General features: G+C 41.8%; 1 protein-coding gene across 4 annotated transcripts in view; it reads left to right on the top strand.

Moving 5' to 3' along the window:
* The window catches only part of ADAMTS9 (ADAM metallopeptidase with thrombospondin type 1 motif 9), a 421,594-nt gene that overhangs the window by 89,015 nt on the left and 313,513 nt on the right, over positions 1-19,066 (top strand). For 3 of the 4 annotated variants that reach the window (XM_068253803.1, XM_068253802.1, XM_068253805.1), the window contains exons 5-8: positions 5,947-6,030; positions 6,123-6,247; positions 10,426-10,466; positions 16,202-16,307. In XM_068253803.1, the coding sequence (XP_068109904.1) occupies positions 5,947-6,030; positions 6,123-6,247; positions 10,426-10,466; positions 16,202-16,307 (356 nt within the window). Of the gene's footprint in view, positions 1-3,719; positions 3,783-5,946; positions 6,031-6,122; positions 6,248-10,425; positions 10,467-16,201; positions 16,308-19,066 lie in introns of those variants that run through there. The other variant, XM_068253804.1, reaches the window with a different exon arrangement.

Below are 19,066 nucleotides of genomic sequence, written 5' to 3'. Positions count from 1 at the left end.
CTATCGAAGCATCCTGGGCCAGGCTGATTGCCTCCATGCCACGCCGCATTGAAGCAGTCATTTCTGCAAAAGGATTCCCGACCAAGTATTGATTGCATAACTGTAATTATTTGAAGGTTGACTTTTTTTGTTAAAAACACTTTTCTTTCATTGGTCGGATGAAATATGCTAATTTTTTGAGATAGGAATTTTGGGTTTTCATGAGCTGTATGCCAAAATCATCAATATTAAAACAATAAAAGACTTGAACTACTTAGCTTATCATGTGGAGAACAATAGCAATCAAGGAAGGCCTTCAAACAAACATACCAATCAGTTCTCCCATGCAAGAGGAGGTAGGGAGGGGTCACACTTGAGAAATTTGAATGCAGTTTTCTGCAATCCAAATTCACATTAGAACCAATAGCCTAAATCACTATAAAGAAATGGGTTCATTCACATCACTGCATGCTTCAAGGAAAAAAACATTTAATGGGCTCATTTATGTCCACTGACTCCATGGGAAAGTGTCTTCACTTACATGCCTTTGTAAACATTTCAAGAGCATTTGGTGACTCACTAACAACATGACCAGACCAAATAAATTTAAACAGCAATAGAAACCTCTGACCCATGACCTCTGGCCCATGGCTAACCTGAAACAGCAGACATGACTCATGACTAACCTTAAAACAAAGCAGCTGACCAGACTCCTGGCTTCCCTGAAACACCCGCAGACCTGATTCACAGCTAATATGAAAGTACACCTGAATTGAGAGGCATATGGAGGCTGCCATATTTATATCCTTTAAACAATACCAGTTGCCTGGCAATCCTGCTGATCCTCTGCCTCTAATAGTTTAAGCCATAGACCCTGAACATGCATGCAGATCAGATGTTTCTGGCTGAAGTCTGACTGGATTAGCCACATGCTTGTTTCAGTGTGACTCAGATACTACTACAGCCAGAGATCAGCAGGAATGCCGAGCAACTGGTATTGTGTAAAAGGAAATATGGCCTCCCCCATATCCCTCTCAGGTCAGGTGTCTTTGAAGCAACATCACACCTGACCGACAGCTAGCCCAAAACAGCAGTAGACCTGAGCAATGCATAACCTGAAACAGCAGTAGACTTGTCTCATGGATAACCTGAAACAGCAGTAGACTTGTCTCATGGCTAACCTGAAACAGCAGTAGACTTGTCTCATGGCTAACCTGAAACAGCAGTAGACTCGACCATTGGATAACCTGAAACAGTTGCAAGGAACCCTGACTCAGAGCTATGTTAAAGTACCACAGAAAACTCTGACCCACGGCTAACCTCAAACTGCAGCAGACATTAGTCATCAATGGCTCACCTGAAATGGCAGAACAAAAATCTAAATATCATAAGAAAAAGAGTACTGTTTTTTTTTTCCATGCTATTGATAAAAGAACTGTATCACCAAGTAGAGTTTAATAGAGAAGCTGGCACTAGATGCTGGCTCAGGAAAAGCCTGTATGTCACACCTAGTAGAGTTGTGCTCCCGAGAAGTAGGTTCAATAGCAACTTTGTAGATAAGGAAAGACGAAGCACCAGCTCTGCACATGTGCACATAGGATTTATTGTGACGATACAGGCATTACAGGCATACCAGGAAAAGTACAGACAAAGATACCGGCCTTACAGCCATTTCACAGTACAACCGCTTCCTCAGAGACCACAAACGGTATCAAAAGTTATGCAGCAAAAGAGTCAAATATATACATATTGTAACTACTCCCCACTCCCCGCTGTCTAAGTGTCGTTAATCGAGTGCGCGCCGCCGCTGTGTGCGCTTCCGGGATTCGGCCCACCCACTAGTCTTTTATAGTAATTTTGGTTCTTCCTAATTGTACAGTCTTTCCTGGGAGGAACTGATCACAGTGATTGCACGTTCTGCATTTATAGTTTCCTTGTGGGCGATAGCTTTGAAGCCAGTTTTCTTTCCTCACCTGTTTTAATTCACTTGAAGTAACCATATCACCTACTGTACATGCCCATCTAAAGGTAATTAGAGGTTTCTTACTGGCAATATGGCTCAAGGTGGGATCTGATTGTAATACAGACCAGTGACTATAGATACATTTACGTATGGTCTCTGCCATTGGAGAGAAGTCAGAGGGACTCCTTCAATATTGGTATGTGTAATCCCAACTTTTTTCCTCTTCCTTTCTTTCCAGATCAATTCAGATCTGGTTTTGTTTTTAACTTTCAGAAAGGCACTGGTTACCAGATCCCTTGGGTAATTCTTAGCCAAAAAGCTCATGGCCAGTTCAAAACTCTGTTTTTCAAAATCTGTATCCAGACTATTATTCCTTCTAAGGCGTAGGAACTGTCCTTACGGAATCCCCTCTAGAGTGTGTTTCGGGTGATAACTGTTGTACTGCAGGAGAGAATTGGTAGCCGTACTTTTTCGGTAACCTCTAGTCTGAATTTTCTCTCCATCAGTAAACAGTTGGAGGTCAAGGAATTCAACCATATCTCCTCCCCACACTCCAGTAAATTGCATATTGAAGGTGTTTACATTGATAAAGTCAACAAAATTGTTAAAGCTGGACTGGTCACCTTTCCAGATTATCAAGACATCATCCACAAATCTAGGCCAACAGGCAACCGAGTTGCGATAGGGATTGGCTCTGTTCAATATAATTAGTTCTTCCCACCTTGCCAAAAATAGATTAGGAAATGTGGGAGCCACTGCTGTCCCCATCGCAACACCGGATGCCTGTTTATATCATTTCTCCTCGACCACGAATACCTTGTGATCCAGGACAAAGCTCAAACATTTGCCGACAAAATCAAGCTAATCACAATCTTCACCATGATCTAGTAAAAAGTCACTGATGACCTTTACCCCCAGGTCTTGTGGGATACGTGTATACAGGCTAACTACATCTATAGATGCCAAAGTGTATTCTTTCTGCCATTCTATTTCACTTATCTTTTGTCGTACATCAAGGGTGTCGATCAGCAGTGATGGTATCTCTCCCAAAAAGGGTTTCATTGTGAAGTCCAAAAATTTGGACAAAGGTTCAGTCAATGAGCCCCTGGGGAGTGGTGAGTAGTTACAATATGTATATATTTGACTCTCTTGCTGCATAACTTTTGATACCGTTTGTGGTCTCTGAGGAAGCGGTTGTACCGTGAAACGGCTTTAAGGCCGGTATCTTTGCCTGTACTTTTCCTGGTATGCCTGTAATGCCTGTATCGTCACAATAAATCCTATGAGCAGAACTGGTGCTCCGTCTTTCCTTATCTACAAAGTTGCGATAAAAGAACTGTGTAGCGAGACACGGAGGCTTCCATGTTTCTTTATTTTTCAAATATGTGATTTTCTTGGCTGCTGTGATGGCCTTTTGTAGCTAATGCTTTATGGCCCTTATTTATCAAGCTTAAAGAAAACCTATACTGAAAATGAAAAGTCAAAATAAGCATACACAAGTCATACTTACCTTCCATGTAGTCTACTCCTCAATGTCTTTCTCCTGTCCCGCGTCCTGTTTGTTCACTGTGATCAAGGGAATTTTCCGTCCTCCATTTTGAAAATGGCCATTACCCATAACAGCTTTCTGGTTAGCACACAGTTAAACTGTAACATCACCCACTTGAGCCATAGGGAAACATGGACATTACCTGGTACATCGGTTTACTCTCAGCTATAACTGACAGCAACTGATATTTTACTGACAGCAACTGACTTATTTCAGATCTGACAAAATATTGTCAGAACTGGAAGGGATTATTGTCAGAAGAAAATAGTGCGCTTCTGAGCGGAACTGATGGTAAGGTAACTATGTAATGTTCATTTGAAGTTACCTCATGTGTTTATTTTAAATATTTTTACTCAGTACAGGTTCTCTTTAAAGGGGAACTGAAGAGAGAGGTATGTGGAGGCTGTCATGTTTATTTCCTTTTAATCAATACCAGTTGCCTGGCAGCCCTGCTGGTCTATTTCTCTGCAGTAGTATCTGATTAAAACCAGAAACAAGCATGCAGCTAGTCTTGTCAGATCAGACTTATAAGTCTGAACCACTGAAACACCTGATCTGCTGCATGCTTGTTCAGGGGCTATGGCTAATAGTATTAGAGGCAGAGGATCAGCAGGGCTGCCAGGCAACTGGTATTGTCTAAAAGGAAATAAACATGACAGCCTCCATATACCTCTCTCTTCAGTTCCCCTTTAAGGATTACAAATTCTGATCTTTGAGCTCTATCAGCTGTTGTGTCCATGATCAATAGGTGAGACAACTTCGTATCCTGCTAGGGAGGTGAAGCAGTCAGGATATGGAAAAGTGCACCACACTGCCTTGACTTCAGGCAGTCTGTTCACTAGTGAAAAAAATAAAATGTGCCCATACAGTTCAATGCACAGTGAACACTTTTTTAATGCACTGTGCATGTCTACATGTATGAAAAGAAAACTGCGCTTTGCCGCTCAACCATCTTCAGTTAGCTTCAGTGAGGTGTATATATGCATTCAAAGGACATCAGAGCAGTCTTATAGTGTGTCCAGGGCCTGTTTAAGCAACAATGGGGCCCCAGGGAAAAATAAACCTGGGGGGCCCCCCCAACATATACCCCGGAACATAAATCGGCATTATGGGAACTTTTTTTGTAGCTGGTATAGTCAGGGTGTGAAGCCCCAATCGGTCGGAGCTCCACATTCTGGCTATCCCAGCCTGCATGGGGGACAAGGGGTTAAAAAGTTTCAGGAGAAGGGACCCCACATAATTTTTTTTTTTTAATTCCCACACTCTTAACATAAAAAAAAATTGGGAAAATAGGAAAAAATGCCAGGGATCTTCATACAGCCATATTGCGGCTGTATAGCGATCCCTGGCCAAATCGCTGCAGCTGCGTATAGACCCCCTGGAAACCCCGTCAGGAAATGTATTGCGCTTTTGTTTGATGCATGTAAAATTACACTACCGTTAGGTTTGCTACTAAAAGTTACATTTACCGCATTTAAAACTATACTTTTTTCCTTCTAAACTTTAAAATCGATTTTCTCAAAAACTATAAGGTCTTTTTGAAAAATTGTTTTTTCCTCTTATTCCTAATGATCTCCTTAACATATCCTACAAATTTAGGGTTTCTAGCATTTAAGGTGGATTTTCTATTAACCATTAAAGTCGGCAAGTTTTTAAATGTGTTTTTTTTTCCTTTGAAACTTTAAAATCGATTTTCTCAAAAACTATAAGGCCGATTTGAATTTTTTTTTTCATCTTGTAGCCACTGGGGGCCCCTACAAGCTCTGGGGCCCTGGGGCAGCTGCCTCCTTTGCCTTAATGGTAGCGCCGGCCCTGAGTGTGTCTTAGTCATTGTTTACCAGGGGCGTATCTGGGTAATAAAGAGCCTATGGCAAACTCTAAAAATGCGCCCCCTCTAAACCCCCCATCACCCCATTAGAGCCCCCTCTCCTTCTAAAAACAGCATCCTTTTTCGTCTCCATGTGTTATGGTTGCCTGTGTTTTTTGGCTCGGATATTGCTGAAGTTACTTTTATGGAAATATCTCTTATTCCCTCTCTGTCCTCTTTTCTAACTCTAAGCCAACTGCACTCTACATGTATAAGTTAAGTAGCCATGTTCCCCAGAAAACAGAGTTAACCTGATCTGAGGTCTGAGTGATGGGGAGGCACAGGGGCAGGCATGGAGGCTCAGCATGGGGCAGGCATGGGGGCGCAGCATGGAGACAGGCATGGTGGCACAGCACAGGGGCAAGCATGTCGCCCATGGTACTGTGGCACCCATGGCACATGCCATGCCTGCACCCCTGTAGATACGCCTCTGTTGTTTACTATGTTTAATGCATTAGAGCAAATATATAATTTCGAGTATAATTCCACTTTAAATATTGATCCATCCTGCAACATGGCACAGCTTGCACCTTATTAGCTTAGAATAAAAACTGTGGAGTAACGCGGTGAATTTTCTTTCTCTTGCAGGTAGCCTCTATCTATAAAGACCCAAGCATTGGGAATTTAATCAACATTGCCATAGTAAAGTTAGCTGTTATCCATGATGAACAGGTACAAGGTTTTCTCCTGTAGTTTATGACAGGGAAGATAAGTGTGATCACATTCTGTAACTAGATATTTCTCTGTTCTGGTATCGTTGCTAGGAGGGTCCATCCATTTCATACAATGCTCAAGCCACTTTAAAAAATTTCTGCATATGGCAACAATCCCAGAACCAGCCAGATGACAACCACCACTCGCATCATGATACAGCGGTGCTCATTACCAGGTGGGAAAGGAAACATTATGTCCATGTCTGTATGAATCCAGAAAAAAAAATAATATGTTGTATATTCATGAAATCCTAATTCCAGCCACACATTTTTCTTTGCTACTTTTTTCTGTCCCCTCATTGGAAATTGGAAATAGACTTCCACGCCTTTCATGTCAACATCATGGCCATTCATCTGTCTGTCATACGTTCAGCTGGTATTACACAACTGGTGACCTATCCATCTAAAGCATTAGTCAGACACAGGTAATGGGCCAGCTGACAGAAAGTAATATAAATGATCTAGTCAGTACTACAGACCAAAGAAAGTAGTGCATCCCAGAACAATTCATCCAACAAATGTGTAACGTTGTATGTCTGATTTTTCACATATGTGTTGGTTTCCTCAGAGGAGTGGATCATCATATATTACTTGCATAATTTTCCCAAATGTCATTACATACTGGACACGTTGTTGGACAGAGACTCAGCATGACAATGTCCTTTATCAGTTCTCCTAAGCAGGGTGCCGTAAAGGTGCCCATACATTACTCGTTTTTACGGGTCGATCGACCTTCCGATGCAATGATTTTATGGGAGTAGAGGAGAATGGGCCACCCGATTGATTTTATGAATGGTTTCTGCCTGAAATAAGTCGAAAAGGATCATTAGCAAAGGATCAACCGGGAACGTCAGAAAATCTCGGTCACAAGAGCTCAATCAAGTGCATGGTGGTCAACTCCCATCATGGACTGGGGGGGGGGGGGGCAGCAGGTGGCACTAAGATGATTTCCAATAGATTTCATTGTGTACATATGATTACAGATCCTCTTCCAACGAAGGACCATTTTTAGGCCTGAAGTGCATCTGTCAGACAAGTATCTTTCTCCCCTGGTGATACTGGATTTATGAACTGACCTCTTGTGCTCCTGCCCTCTCACAGTGATAGGACTCCAGAGCCTAGTGGTTCTGAGCTCTTTCCGTCCTTTAATACTGGCAGTGCTGCCCTCACCAGACTTCATAGAGCCACAAACCTGCAATGCTAAACACATCACCTGAATCTGCTGAAAAGAGCAATGATATAATCCCTTCAAGAGAACAGAGTACGTGTAGTGTCTGGGCCAACGCTCTGTTTTTTAGCTTTTTTTTTAAAGGTGTAGAAGCAAAATCCAATATAAATGAGCTGGGCGATTAGTTTAACACACCGTTGTGGGCACATATTTCATTTTCAGAGACTTTCTTCAGCCTGCTAATCCCGCTGCTCCTCTGAAAAGGAACTGAGATGTGCAGAAGTAAAACGCTGCTTTACAAATTAAGATTTAATGCATGGAAAAGTCTGCTATGTGAAAACAATATAGATAATCCTCACCCACCATCTCTGGCAGATGGAAATAACAGAAAATCCAGGAAGTTTCAGAAACAAATGAAATGCTTGGCTGTAAAGATAGCTGGTAGTATACGTACTATATAAGGGTATCATTCTTCTCATTTCCATATGCAATAAAGGTACACTGTTACAGCAGCAGTGACAGCCATACTACCCCAGGGAAAAAAAGCCACATATATGAGTAGATAAATATCTGTTTTACTTATATATGTATTGTACTGTCCATGTTTTGATTTCAGTGAATTGTATAAATAAAAAGTAAACTGTTCCAGGTATTTTCCATCTTTACTGCCTCTGGTTCAATCATGATGTCATTTCTTTCCTTGACTTTTTTTTCTCCTGCCTGAAATGGTGTATGCATTGCCAGTCCTCCTCCCCATTGAGCTCTGTACTAGAAAGTGCACTGTCATATGTAGCTTAATTTGTAAGGGCACCTCTGGCGGAAGGGGGGTTCAGTTATGGTTAGGCATCGGAGGGAGGATAATTGGGGTTAGGCATCGGCAGGGGAGGTGGTTAGGCCCCTGTTACACTATATCAGTTGCTCTCAGTTATAACTGAAAGGACAACTGGTTTTCAAAGTAATGCCCATGTTTTCCTATGGCAGTTCCTACTATACGTGTTGCAAGTGCAACTGAAGGCTTTTTTACAATGCACTGCTATGGAAAGCATCAGTTTTTCAGCATATAGTGTAAAAAAGGCCTCGGGAGGGGGGGGGGGGGTAGGATTAGGCATTGGCATGGGGGTTGTTTAGGGTTGAAGAGAACCTGAACTGAAAATAAAAAGTCAAAATAACCATACACAGGTCATACTTACCTCCTGTGTTTTCTACTCCTCAATTTCTTTTTACCCTCTTGTGTCCTTTTGTCTACTGTGATCAAAGGAATTCTCCGTCCTCCATTTTAAAAATGGCCATTACCCCATAATAGCTTCCTGGTCAGCTCACTGTTAAACTGTAATATCATCCACCTGAGCCATAGGGTAACATGGACATTACCTTGCACATTCAGTTGTAACTGACAGCTGCTGATATATAACTGACAGAAACTGGTATATTTTATTTCTGACAAAATATTGCCAGAACTGGAAGGGATCACTGTAAGAAGAAAATGTTTAGCTTCTGAGAGGAACTGATGGCGAGGTAAGTATGTAATATTCATTTGAAGCTACATCATGTTTATTTTAAATAATTTTACTCGCTTCAGGTTCCCTTTAAGCATCAGCTGGGGGTGGTTAGGGTTAGCCATTGGTAGAGGTAGGGCTTGTGTGAGAATGGGGTTAGGTTTAACTATAGTAAAATAACAGAAACATTAAAAAAAAAAATTCTACTTACTATAAGAGAAATTATATACAGACACAGTTCAAAAAGTGTAAGTCGGGGAGAGAAAAATATTGTAAAAACAGGTATTGCAAATTTGCAATGCAGCTTTTGTGGGGAACCTTGCAACCAAAAGGCGTCAAGCAGGCATATATTTACTAATATTTTCAGTGGCGTAGCTAAGGAGCTGTGGGCCCCGGTGCAAATTTTACAATGGGCCCCCCCCCCCCCCCCAAGTACTCTATACTTAACAATTGATGCGGCGCACCAAAACCTGCTAATGGCAACTACAGTGTCAGAGGTGCAAGAAGGGGATGGGGAACAGTTTGTCAATGATTACTACTATTCCATGTATCTAAAGAAGTGATTATTATGAGCACAGGACCAAGAGAGAGCTAATACTGTTGTTGAGGGAGAGCCCTTCGGGGCCCCTCAGGCCCAAGGGCCCCGATGCGGTCGCAACCTCTGAAACCCCTATTGCTACGCACCTGAATATTTTACTATCATAATTATCACTGCACAGTAGTAAAATATCGGTAAGTTTACAGATATTCTACAATCAGCTTTTTTTTTACCGTCACCAAAATTTCCGTGGTGCCTTTTTTATACGTACGCAAAAAAGGGGCAAAGACAGGGCCCTCTAGAGTTTTGAAAGCCTGTGCTGCAGGGAATTGCTGGTGTACTGAGGCATCTTCTATGTAATTTATCTGACATGAGATGATGCAGGAGTTTATACACAGAAAAAGACTCGGCGCTGAGTGTCTATCCAGGAATAGGAAGCATTTGTATCTGAAGCTGGGATTTGTATCTGAAGCTGGGAGTCTGTTACATAGAAAAATGTCTGAATAGAAATCCCCAGATTTTGTTATTGTGACTCCTAGATTGCATACTAACCCCAGGGTAGTTCTTTAATTTTGGAGGGGGGGGGGGTGTTAGATCTGCTGTCAGATTCTCATTACTGTCAACACCCTCGTTGAAGGGAATCATGCTTAATACAATGCTCCAGTTTACTTTTTGCTAGCCAGGCAGTGAGACAGCCTCATAGACTTCTCTTTAATGGTAATAAGTAGCAAATCAGATATCTTCAGGTACAGAAACTGAAGAAGAGATAAAACTCCTGTTAGATTTTTCATTGTTGTATCTTACTTGCTGTCCTGATGCCATTAGACATCAGGAATATGTTAATTTGAAGGCAGATAGGGAAGGTTAAGCATTGGGAAGAGATTATCTTTAAATGGGAAGGTTAGGCATCAAAAAGGGGAATTTATTTGGCATGGTTAGCCAAAATATGGGGGGGGGGGGGTTGCTTTCATTCATCCAGGTGTTTGCTGGCACAGGAAGTGAGGTAACAATTTTAGGTATGGGGGATACAGACAGCAATAACAACCAGAGAGTAATTCAGATCCTAAAATATCTGGCTATTTCAGAACTTTGGTTTGTGCTTTCTTTAGTCTCCTTCAGTTTTATTAAATCACACACTTTGTTTACTTCCAGACAGGATATATGCAGAGCCCATGAGAAATGTGATACGTTAGGTAAGCTACATCTTACTATCTCTGTATTGCAATCTTGTTTGGATATCTTCAGAATATGTGATATAGCAATTTGTTATTTTTCATGAATATTTACCTGGAGGTTTTTCTGGTTTTGTGCCTGGCAAAAGCATCTTGTACTCCATATCAATCAACAGCAGTAAAACAAGATACTTTTCAGCTTCTAAAACTCACACATGAATCCAGCAGCAGAAGCTGTAACACAAGTTAAACATTGAGGCCCAGTGCACACCAAAAACCTCTAGCAGATCCGCAAAACGCTAGAGGTTTTTGAAGCAGATTTTCAGAGCGATTCTAGACATGTTTAGGGAGATTTTCTAAACATGCCTAGCGTTTTTGGAGCGTTTTTGTGTAGGCAGAAATGCCTCAGAAATCTAAAAAATGCTGCAGTTTGCTTTTGTGGAAAAAACGAACCGCTCTACTGTGCACCAGCCCATTGAAATACATTACCCAAGTGGTTTTCAAACCTCTAGCATTTTTAAAAACGCTCCAGAACCACTCTGGTGTGCACCAGCCCTATATTTTTTTCAACTTTTTTAAAAAATACTGTTCAATATAAATATACTAAGGTTCATCTGGAAAGTAACACCTATTTTATATCAATCCATTAAAGAGTAACTGTCAGGCTGCAAAAGCTAATTTAAACCTCTATTCTCCTGTGTTAAACAGTTTAGAAGGAAGCCAAAAAGGCAATACTGAAGTTAAAAATCTCTCTTACTTTTGATGTGTGCTGACAGCAAGGCTGTTATTCCCAAGCTCTTAAAAAGACGAGAGGCCGCATAACATACTGCAAAGCATTCTGGGGCTGCTTTCTCCCCACCTTGGGTCCTCCCCTCGGCTGCTAGTGAGAAGTTACAGGCTCATGTTACAGCAGCTTGTAATGCAGTCCAGCTCACAGTACTGAAAAATCACAGGGCAGAGTATACTGCATGAGTCCTCTATTGTTCCTAGCCACATGGCTAATTAATATTCACTGCACAGTAGTATTGTCCATTACGATCTTTTGTGTGAGTGGAATCATCAGGAAGCAGGGAGGACATGACGACACAATTGGCTTCATAGGAGACAGACAAACATGGTACCTGCCATGAGCTGTCAGGAGCATCATTCTCTGCAAATACTATATAAAAATTCTGTGAAATCCAAACGTGGACAGTGAAATGCATGTAATGTAAGTACAGCCAATATTTAGCTACTGATATATGTGTTTTTTTTCTCTGAGACCTTATACCTAACAGCTCCTCTTTAAGGAAACATTGAGAAAAAGTTAATTGAATAAGGGCCAATGTATCTTTTGATTATTTCTCCATATAATTACCTCACCTAAGGTCGTGTTCACACTATAAATGTTGAAAAAAAATTGGGAGTTTATAGAAAAGTGGTCTTGCATTTTGAAGCGCATTTTTGTGAGATTTTTTTATTGCATGCGTTTTTTGACAGGCAGGAATGTCTCAAACACATGCAATGCGATTTTTAAACGCACTCTTAGGGCTGGTGCACACCAAGAGCGATCTTAGAAACGCTAGCGCTTTTAAAAGCACTTGGTTAATGTATGAGAATAGGATGGATCACACCAGAGCAATGTGATTTTTTCCAAAACGCAAACACGGATCCTGCAGCATTTCTGCTGATTTCTGAGGCGATTCAGCCCCAATGTTAAGTAAAGGAAAATCGCTCTGAAAAGCGCTATATCAGAGCGATTTTCCAAGCGTTTTTGTGTCAAAACCAGTACACTAGCAGTTGTACTATATCTAAAATCGCTAGGCATGTGCCTAGAATTGCCTTAAAAAATCACTTCAAAAAGCGCTGAGCGTTTGCGATTACGCTAGTGCTTTTTGGTGTGCACTGGCCCATTGACTATTATTGCAATGCGCAGTGCAGTTTCTAGGCTAAAATGCACCCAGGGCGAGGGTGTAAAAATTGCGCCCCCCCCCCCCCCCCCCCCGGTATAGGTAGCCAGCTATAGGTCCCCCCCAAGTATAGGTGGCCAGGCATAGGTGAGCCAGTAAAGTTGCCCCCCGTATAGGTTAGCCAGGTAGTTGCCTCCAGTATAGGTAGCCAGTATAGTTGCCCCCAGTATATGTTAGATAAGCAGGCACCCCTCCCCCCCCCTCGGTATAAGTTAGATAAGTAGGTGCCCCCAGTACAGGTTAGCTAGGTTGGTGCCTCCAATATAGGTAGCCAGTATAGTTGCCCCCAGCATAGGTTAGATAGGTAGGTACCCCCAGTATAGGTTAGTTAGGTAGGTGCCCCCAGTATAGGTAGCCAGTATAGTTGCCACCTGTATAGGCTAGCTAGGTAGGTAGGTGCCCCCAATACAGGTTAGATAAGTGCCCCCAGTATAGGTTAGATAGGTAGCTGCCCCCCAGTATAGGTTAGATAGGTAGCTGCCCCCCAGTATAGGTTAGATTCGGTAGCTGCCCCTCAGTATAGGTTAGATTAGGTAGGTGCCCCCAGTATAGGTTAGATTAGGTATGTGCCCCCAGTATAGATTAGATAGGTAGCTGCCCCCCAGCATAGGTTAGACAGGTAGCTGCCCCCCAGCATAGCTTAGATAGGTAGCTGCCCCCCAGTATAGGTTAGATAGGTAGCTGCCCCCAGTATAGGTTAGATAGGTAGCTGCCCCCCAGTACAGGTTAGATTAGGTAGGTGCCCCCCAGTATAGGATAGATAGGTAGCTGCCCCCAGTATAGGTTAGATAGGTAGCTGCTCCCCAGTATAGGTTAGATAGGTAGCTGCCCCCGAGTACAGGTTAGATTAGGTAGGTGCCCCCCTGTATAGGATAGATAGGTAGCTTGCCCAGTATAGGTTAAGTAGGTAGGTGCCCCCTCATAATGGCGGGTCGAGCCGGAGCCGCTGGGAGGGCAGCCCGACCTCTTCCTCCCTCTCCTCTCCCGGCCGCCCTCCGTGCTCCCCGCTCGGACTGCAGCAGAGTTAGCGTGCAGGGAAGCGCTGCTATACACAGTTACTCACCTCCCTGGATCCGATCGCCGCTCACGCCCTGCTGGTCTCCTCTCTGCAATGTAGCCGCTGATACACACGCTACTTCCTGTTTACATTGGAAGCAGCGTGACGTGTGTATCAGCGGCTACATTGCAGAAAGGAGACCAGCAGGGCGTGAGCGGCGATCGGATCCAGGGAGGTGAGTAACTGTGTATAGCAGCGCTTCCCTGCCCGCTAACTCTGCTGCAGTCCAAAGGGGGGAGCACGGAGGGCGGCCGGGAGAGGAGAGGGAGGAAGAGGTCGGACTGCCCTCCCAGCGGCTCCGGCTCCCCCCGCTATCACAGAGCCCCCCCTTCCTCTGCGCCCAGGGCAGCGGCACGGGCCGCACGGCCGTAGAAACGCCCTGGCAATGCGTTCCTTAGCGCAGCGCACAGAAATGCATGCAACAATCCGTTCCAAAATTATGTACTACCGCAACGTGCAAATGTGAACGCTGTACATTAGAAAACATTATTTTTCTAATGTCCTTGCGGATCACAGACCATATGCATTGCTGAAAAGCGGATAGCAACGCCTATGGTATGAACAATGCCTAAATCACCACTCCTAAAGTCTGGGTTCCCCATTCTCCTCCACTGAACAAACACTGTGCATGTAAGTTGTAACAATCTCTTCCATCTGAGGACCGCCTTACATGTTTCATCATCTTTTCCAGCCTTATCGCCAATGACCAAAGCACAGTTCAACCACTTATAATTGACAAATAATAAACCTGTGGAAAGGTGGTGATAAAAAAATAAATTTTAAAAAATTTCAGACAAATTTCAACAAAAATTGCCATTCTTCATAAATATGAAGGTCATTCGGAAAGTAAAGAACTTTTTAACTTAATCAATTAACCACTTCAGCCTACAGCTTCGAAAATCTTATGCATCCGAGCAATGTTCACCTCCCATTCATTCGCTAATAACTTTATCGCTACTTATCAAAATTAATTGATCTATATCTCGTTTTTTCCGCCACTAATTAGGCTTTCTTTAGGTAGTACATTTTGCTAAGAGCCACTTTACTGTAAATACATTTTAACAGGAAGATTAAGATAGAAATGGAAAAAAATCATTATTTCTCAGTTTTTGGCCATTATAGTTTAAAATTAATACATGCTACAGTAATTAAAACCCATGCATTTTATGTGCCCATTTGTCCCGCTTATTACACCATTTAAATTAAATCCCTATCACAATTTATGGCGCCGATATTTTATTTAGAAATAAAGGTGCATTTTTTCAATTTGCGTCCATCACTATTTACAAGCTTATAATTTTAAAAAATTTAATAAGATACTCTCTTGACATGTATATTTAAAAAGTTCAGACCCTTAGGTAACTATTTATGTAGGTTTTTTTTTTTTTATTGTAATTTTTTTTTTTTTTTTTTTAATACAAAACTGTATTTGGGTAATTTTAGTTTGGGAGGTAAATAGCCAATTTTAGATGTAATGTAATGTATTTTTTTATTCAGTACAGGTATGTGGGTGCAGTTTACTATTTGGCCACAAGATGGCCACATTCAAAAAATTCCTAGATGCGAACGATGTCGCATCTAGGAACTAAAAAGAAGAGAAGAAGTTTCCTGGGGGCAGAAATACCACGCTCTCTGATGAGAAAGCGTCGGTATTTCTGCCGGGGATTTAGATCGGTAAATGGGTATTATATTCCCATTCACTGATCGGGGGGGGGCAGCGGGAGGCAGCGGGAGCGCGCGCGGGCGCGCGCCCGATCGCACGCACCACACGGCTGCAGCACCACTGCCTATCTGGACGGATATATGCGTCCAGATATGGCGAAGTGGTTAAGGAAACATTTTATTTATCTTCTGATTTTTTTTCTCCACATAATCACCTCCTTTATTAAAGCATTTATCATATATTTTTACAAGGTTCTCAATCCCTTTGTTGTAATTGCATTACACTCATTCCCTATGGGTTGGAGGAATTGGGGCATGTTATTGCTGTACTGCTGAGCAAACAGTTACCTGCATTCTGCATTCATGTGACAAACAGTGCAGGGAGAGGAGAGGTTAAAGGGACTCCGAGCAGTGCAGAAACTATGGAAAGATGCATATCATTTTAAAGCTCTCTTTCTCCTCTTTCCAATGGTATATAAACCGCCGCCCTACGTCTTTTAGTTTTCGCTATTTTCGCGATTGAAATTGCCGCGGCCGCGATTTCACTCGCAAAAATAAAGAAAACTAAAAGGCGTAGAGGGACGGTTTAGGTGTCGCCGAAAGAGGAGAAAGAGAGCTTTAAAATGATATCCATCTTTCCATAGTTACTTGTATTACACAGGACGACACTTTCCCCAGTGTCAGCAGCTCCATTCAGCAGAAAAAGTCGCCCTGTGTAATACAATGTAACTATGGAAAGATGGATATCATTTTAAAGCTCTCTTTCTCCTCTTTCTGGCGACACCTAAACCGCGGCCCTATGCCTTTTAGTTTTCTTTATTTTCGCGATTGAAATCGTGGCTACGGCAATTTCAATCGTGAAAATAGCGAAAACTAAAAGACGTAGGGCAGCGGTTTATATATCATTGGAAAGAGGAGAAAAAGAGCTTTAAAATGATATGCATCTTTCCATAGTTTCTGCACTGCTCGGAGTCCCTTTAACCCAACCCATGCAAGTAAAACAGCTATTATTTTCTGCCCTTGAATATTGACCCAAAATGTATTTGAGAGCTCATGTGCTCTATTTGCCTTTCCTTTGTCTCCTTCAGGTTTAGCAGAACTGGGCACAGTGTGTGATCCATATAGAAGTTGCTCTATAAGTGAAGACAATGGGCTGAGCACAGCGTTTACCATAGCACATGAGCTTGGACATGTGTATGTTTCATGTAAATATTCTCGTCTTTCAGATAAATCTTAACAATAACAGATATGAATTGCTATTATTGCATTTTGTGTGTATGTATGTGTTAAAGGGAACCTGAGGTGAGAGGAATATGGAGGCTTCCATATTTTCCTTTTAATTAATACCAGTTGCCTGGCAGTCCTCTTGATCCTGTGTCTCTAATGCTTTTAGCCTTAGACCCTGAATAAGCATGCAGCAGATCAGGTGCTCTGACCCAGCTGACTAGATTAGCCATATGTTTGTTCCAGGGTTTGATTTAGCTACTATTTATGCTAGAAGATCAACAGAGAGAGGCGCTAAGCTTTGATTTAGAACGCATGCCTGATGAAGTGGGATATGCCCACGAAATGCATTGCACCCACCCGGAGTATGTAAATAAATTATTTATTTGTTGAAATTATCAACCGCATTTTGTGTCTACTTTGGGGAGGTAAGTCCACCACTAACCCCCCCGTGTTCTTTTTAAACAACGTTTTACCTCCTTTTATACTATTGGCGCTTCTCTACAACTGTACAATAGAAGATCAACAGGGCTGCCAGGCAACTGGCGTTGTTTACAAGGAAATAAATATGGCAGCCGCCATATCCCTCTCACCTCAGGTTTCCTTTAAAATGCATCAGCCTTTGGCTCTTATTCAATTCACTTTCCTCCTACATTTTCTCCTAGGTGATATTTTCATACCTCATCAATAAAATGCCCTTTAAGCCACCAGCAAGCAGGAAAATGTGCAGACTAATTTTGACAGCACTTTTTCACCCACTTTTTGGTGATGTTTTCAGTTGCAGAGTGAGGAAAAGTTATTTTAAACAGAAGATAAAAAGTTATCTCCTAGGAGAAAACTTAGGAGAAAAAGAGAACTGAATAAGGGCCAGTTCGTTAACAGAAAAGTTTTTTTCCGCACACGACTAACAAGGGCTGTCAGCTCTAATGCATTTTTGCATGCACAACACGCAAAAAATGCATCTAGTAGATACATGTCTTTAGGCTATATTTTTATTCAGTGTACATTATGACTTGAACACATTCAGTAAAAAAAAATGTTTACTTTATTAATAAAACAATCTGCATGCTACCCAAAAGCTTTGGGCTCAAGCTGCACATAAGAATGGGCTGTATGGCTACATGTTCTTAAAAAAAAGATGTTGTAACAGGTTGATGCTGGAGTTTTTACTAGTGGGTCAGGCTGGAAGAGCATGGGAGATACTAAAATGCTGCAGGTTGGACATCAGAACCTTATATAAAAACAAATGTAATGATATAGATACTTAAAGTATACCTGATCCAAGACAAAGCTTTCTACCAGGTATATTCATGCTGGTTCCACACACCTCTGTCCATTGCCCATTCATCTCCCCACTCCACCCGATCTCTGTAATTACTTCATGAAAAATGTGACTTTCCCTTAAATTTTCAAACAGGAAGAGACAACCTTGCATTAATGTTCCCTCCAATCACTTTCCATTCCCTCCACATCACCGCCCACTTAAGGGGAGTAAATGGGGAAGAGGAGGGGATTGAAGGGTGAAAGGAGTAAATGCAGCAAATCTGCCTCTTTCTGTCTGAGAATTTGATTTTAGCCAAAAGTAACATTTTTCAAGTGATTATGATGACGGAGGGCAATGAGAAGGGAAAAGGACAACTGAAGAGGAACTGAAGAAAGGAAAGGACAACACACACAGATATGTCTGTGCTCACCTTATGTTGCTTTGCCTTAGGTCAAGTATACTTTAAATCTGCTATCAAATTACATTTTCTGCCCTCTAATACCCAAGGTTCCTGGCGCACCTTGTAAGAGCTAGGGCACACTAGAGCGATTTTGTGCGCTTTTTTGATGCTCTGACAATTGCCGGTGCTTTCAAAAACACTTTGGTAGTATAAGTCAATAGAGTGTTTGCGTTTTTGGAAGTCGCTAAGGCAGGACATGCAGCATTTTGTAAACATTTGGGCTCCAACACATACTATATGAGTTTCTTTAAATGATGGAAAACGCAGCACAAATCACCAACAAAAACACTTACAGTAGACACTAGGGATTGTGATAGTGCTGATAGTCCTTTGCAATTTCTAGTGTGCCCCTGGCCTTATTCACAAGTTGGCTCCAATTTACTAAGGCATCTCCAGAGGGGATATCATAAGTGATCAATTTTTTTTATTGCCAGCTATTAAGTGGTAAATGGTTACAGCCATCACCGGGGACATACCATTCAGAATAGCAGAGATATGAGTAAATAGCAGTTGAAGATTTATAGTCTTCAATCACTGTAAAGATCTTTTATTAAAAAATAAACGCAGGCTGTCCTGGATACATTTATTTAATCATAAATAAAACAAACATGCATACAATAGCAAACACGCAACCACTGATTCACACAGATAGGTGTGGCAAAGCTTTGTATGAAGACAAGTTAGAATTATTGTTGTCCTTTAATTTATATATTTTTTGATGGGAAGATTGTTCCATACCACATCAGTTCCTGACTATAAAAGAACTTGAGGTTTAATGTCACTTTCATAGTCTTACCAGGAAGCAAATTAACCTATGAGTACGTCTGGATTGTAGAAGGCGATCAGAACAACGAGAGGAAAGCATAGTTCCCAACTGTCCCTTTATTGGAGGGACAGTCCCTCTTTGGGAACCAAATCCTCTGTCCCTCTTTCTTCTTCATTTATCTCTCTTTCAGGACTGATATACATCTATGTAAATGCGTGTATTCTTTACTGAAAAAATGT

The sequence above is a fragment of the Hyperolius riggenbachi genome, chromosome 9, assembly GCF_040937935.1.
Source record: "Hyperolius riggenbachi isolate aHypRig1 chromosome 9, aHypRig1.pri, whole genome shotgun sequence".
NCBI classification, from domain to species: domain Eukaryota; kingdom Metazoa; phylum Chordata; class Amphibia; order Anura; family Hyperoliidae; genus Hyperolius; species Hyperolius riggenbachi.
Note: the sequence above shows the minus strand (reverse complement) of the source record. Positions and strands in the feature narration are given on the sequence as shown.